General features: G+C 33.3%; 1 protein-coding gene across 1 annotated transcript in view; it reads left to right on the forward strand.

Moving 5' to 3' along the window:
* The window catches only part of LOAG_17808 (PWWP domain-containing protein), a 7,978-nt gene that overhangs the window by 940 nt on the left and 4,483 nt on the right, over positions 1-2,555 (forward strand). The window contains exons 2-6 of the mRNA XM_020450472.1: positions 407-471; positions 587-712; positions 796-895; positions 1,249-1,442; positions 1,890-2,027. Of these exons, the coding sequence (XP_020305847.1) occupies positions 407-471; positions 587-712; positions 796-895; positions 1,249-1,442; positions 1,890-2,027 (623 nt within the window). The remainder of the gene's footprint in view (positions 1-406; positions 472-586; positions 713-795; positions 896-1,248; positions 1,443-1,889; positions 2,028-2,555) is intronic.

A 2,555-nucleotide genomic window follows, 5' to 3' on the forward strand; every position in this document is an offset into this window, starting at 1 on the left:
ATATATATATATATATATATATATATATATATATATATATATATATATATATATATATATACATATGTATATATATATATATATATAATATAATATATATATATATGTATGTGTATCTATGCCTTTTGCATGTGACAAATGATTCAGTCCTGATATATGTATTTCTTCAACTTTTGTACACTATCATTAATACTGTTCATTTGGTGTTAGTAGCTTTTAAAATAAGCGTCATGGAATGTCGTAGTGGCATTTAAAGCACAGTTTTTATGCTTCGAGCATAAAAGATGGATACGAAATATGATCTGTCTTCAGTGCCTCTTTGCACGCTTCAGTTTCGCAAAGTTATTCTTCAGGGTAATGAAAATTTGGATTAAAAGCTTTTTTTTTTGAAAGCTTTTTTTTGTAGCTGATCTGAAGACTGGCGATGTAGTTTGGGCTCCGTATCGACGTTTTCCAGAATGGCCAGCGCTGGTTTGTTTTTGTTGTAATTCTAATGTTGACAGATGATTTGTTCCTTTGTTAAATTTCATTTGTTTTTCTGCTGTTCAAAGATTGAAAACAGCGTGAAGTAGGTAGTAAATTTCAGGTTCGTTGCGTCTATCCGAAAAAAGTCACGTATACATTTTTGCCAATTAACGAAAGCTCAAATTTAAAGTCGTCAATTTTCAGTTGTCCGCCGCAAAAGCTTCGACTTTTAACTGGCAATGAATCTGTTAGTTTTCCTTTTAAATTGCTGGATTGATTAATCTTTTATAACTCGATGATTGCTGTTGAAATCATGCTTATCTGTTATAGTTACCTGCTGGAGCAAAAAATGACATGAAGGAAGCCTACAAAGCAGCGCTTGAAATATTGAAAAAAAGTGGACTTTTAGGTGCGGATCATCAGATGTCAGGTGCAGTCTGTGTTTTAAATTCAGTTTGAAATTTAAGGAGATAAAGAGATTGAGATTTTTTTCCTTCTTTATACGAGTTTTTTGTAAAAAATGTTGTTGACTACTTGTCACTGGATTAAAAAAGCGTTACTGTGAAATGAGGGTGAGTCATATTTCAAATTATGTTACTTTACGGGCAATAATTAATTCTCATAGCTGAAAAATGATGTGAATGTTTATCAGCCCCCGAATAAATGCATAAAAGGAGATTTGTCTGACGAATCGGAACATTCAGATAGATGATTGTACTTTCAACCTGAAAACATGTTAATTCAAGAGCGATTTGCCAATGCTCATAACAATCATTTCTCCAGAAGAATTGTCGGCGTTTAAAGCGAGTGAAATCAATAAACAGAGCGTTCTGGGTGACCTTGTAAAGAAGACTAAGAAAGACAGTGATGCAGCAAGTAGCGGCGATACGGCAAGCAATGCAAGCGCACCACATGTTTGGGGTATTGGTGAAGTTGTCTGGCTCAGTATGCCGAATCATTCAGAATGGCCAGTTGTGGTTAGCTTTGATGAAATTGAATGAATTAGTGAAAAAAATTGAAGTTAGTGGGTACGCAATTCAAGTCATAGGCTTTATCAACTTACTGCTTACTTTGCTAGAAGTAATTTCTTCATGAGATTCATAAGTATTGCAATTCATTGCTACTTTAAATTTGTGTGAAATTGAAGGTGACTTTTCTAAAAGCTGAGTGGTGGGAATCGTTCCTTTTACTTCTTCAATAGTGATGTTTGGAATGAATTTGATCTTCGTGATTGTTAAACATGTGCATCTGCTTTGAAATCATTTTCTAGATTGTTAACATGCTCCTGATGATTTCCTGTGATGTATCTTGAATAAGCCAAAGCAAGATATTTTGCATGAAATCAATAGCCATTGTATGTTTGTCAACTGATATTCATGAATATGGTGTTGGTTATGAAATGCTTACGAAACACATGATTTCAGATCCGTGAATTGAAGAAGAAATTTGCAATGGTGGACGCTTTTCCACTTAAATTTAATTGTAAACCCGAGCGTTATCCGTTGAGTGCTTGTCAGAAATTTGAATTAACAGACAAAAATCTGGAAGCTGCTATTAGAAAGGTCGTTTTTCTTAACAATAACTTTTTCTCTTCGTTAGGTTACCGATAGTTTATTGAGCTTGGTTCCTAAAGGTAATTCTAAGTTTGAATCATATTTTCCTGACATTCGATTGTCGTTCTAGAAATCGATTGCAAAACTTTAAAGTGGAATTTCAAACCTAGGAGCTAGAAAAATGCGAGTTTACTAATTGCTTAGGCAATACTACAGTGCTCTAACTGTTGTCATTACCGTTGCCGTAGTTATTTCCACCTACTTATAAGCTCTGCACCGTTATTCTCCAACTATTTTACTTTTAGTTACAAGTCAGGATGTTTTCTTATATTATTGTTGGCTTTTATTGCTGACTTTTTATTTTCTTTCATTAGTGGATAGTGCAGCGTCAGTCGTTCATCGTGTTTTTGATCTAATTAGTCTTCGTATCGTCAACGATACAACCCGATTCCAATAATAGCCTTGAATTATTTGCATAAAATACTTCATTCTTTCTTTGCGTATATATATATATATATATATATATATATATATATA

Source organism: Loa loa (genome assembly GCF_000183805.2).
Source record: "Loa loa unplaced genomic scaffold supercont3.131, whole genome shotgun sequence".
NCBI lineage: Eukaryota > Metazoa > Nematoda > Chromadorea > Rhabditida > Onchocercidae > Loa > Loa loa.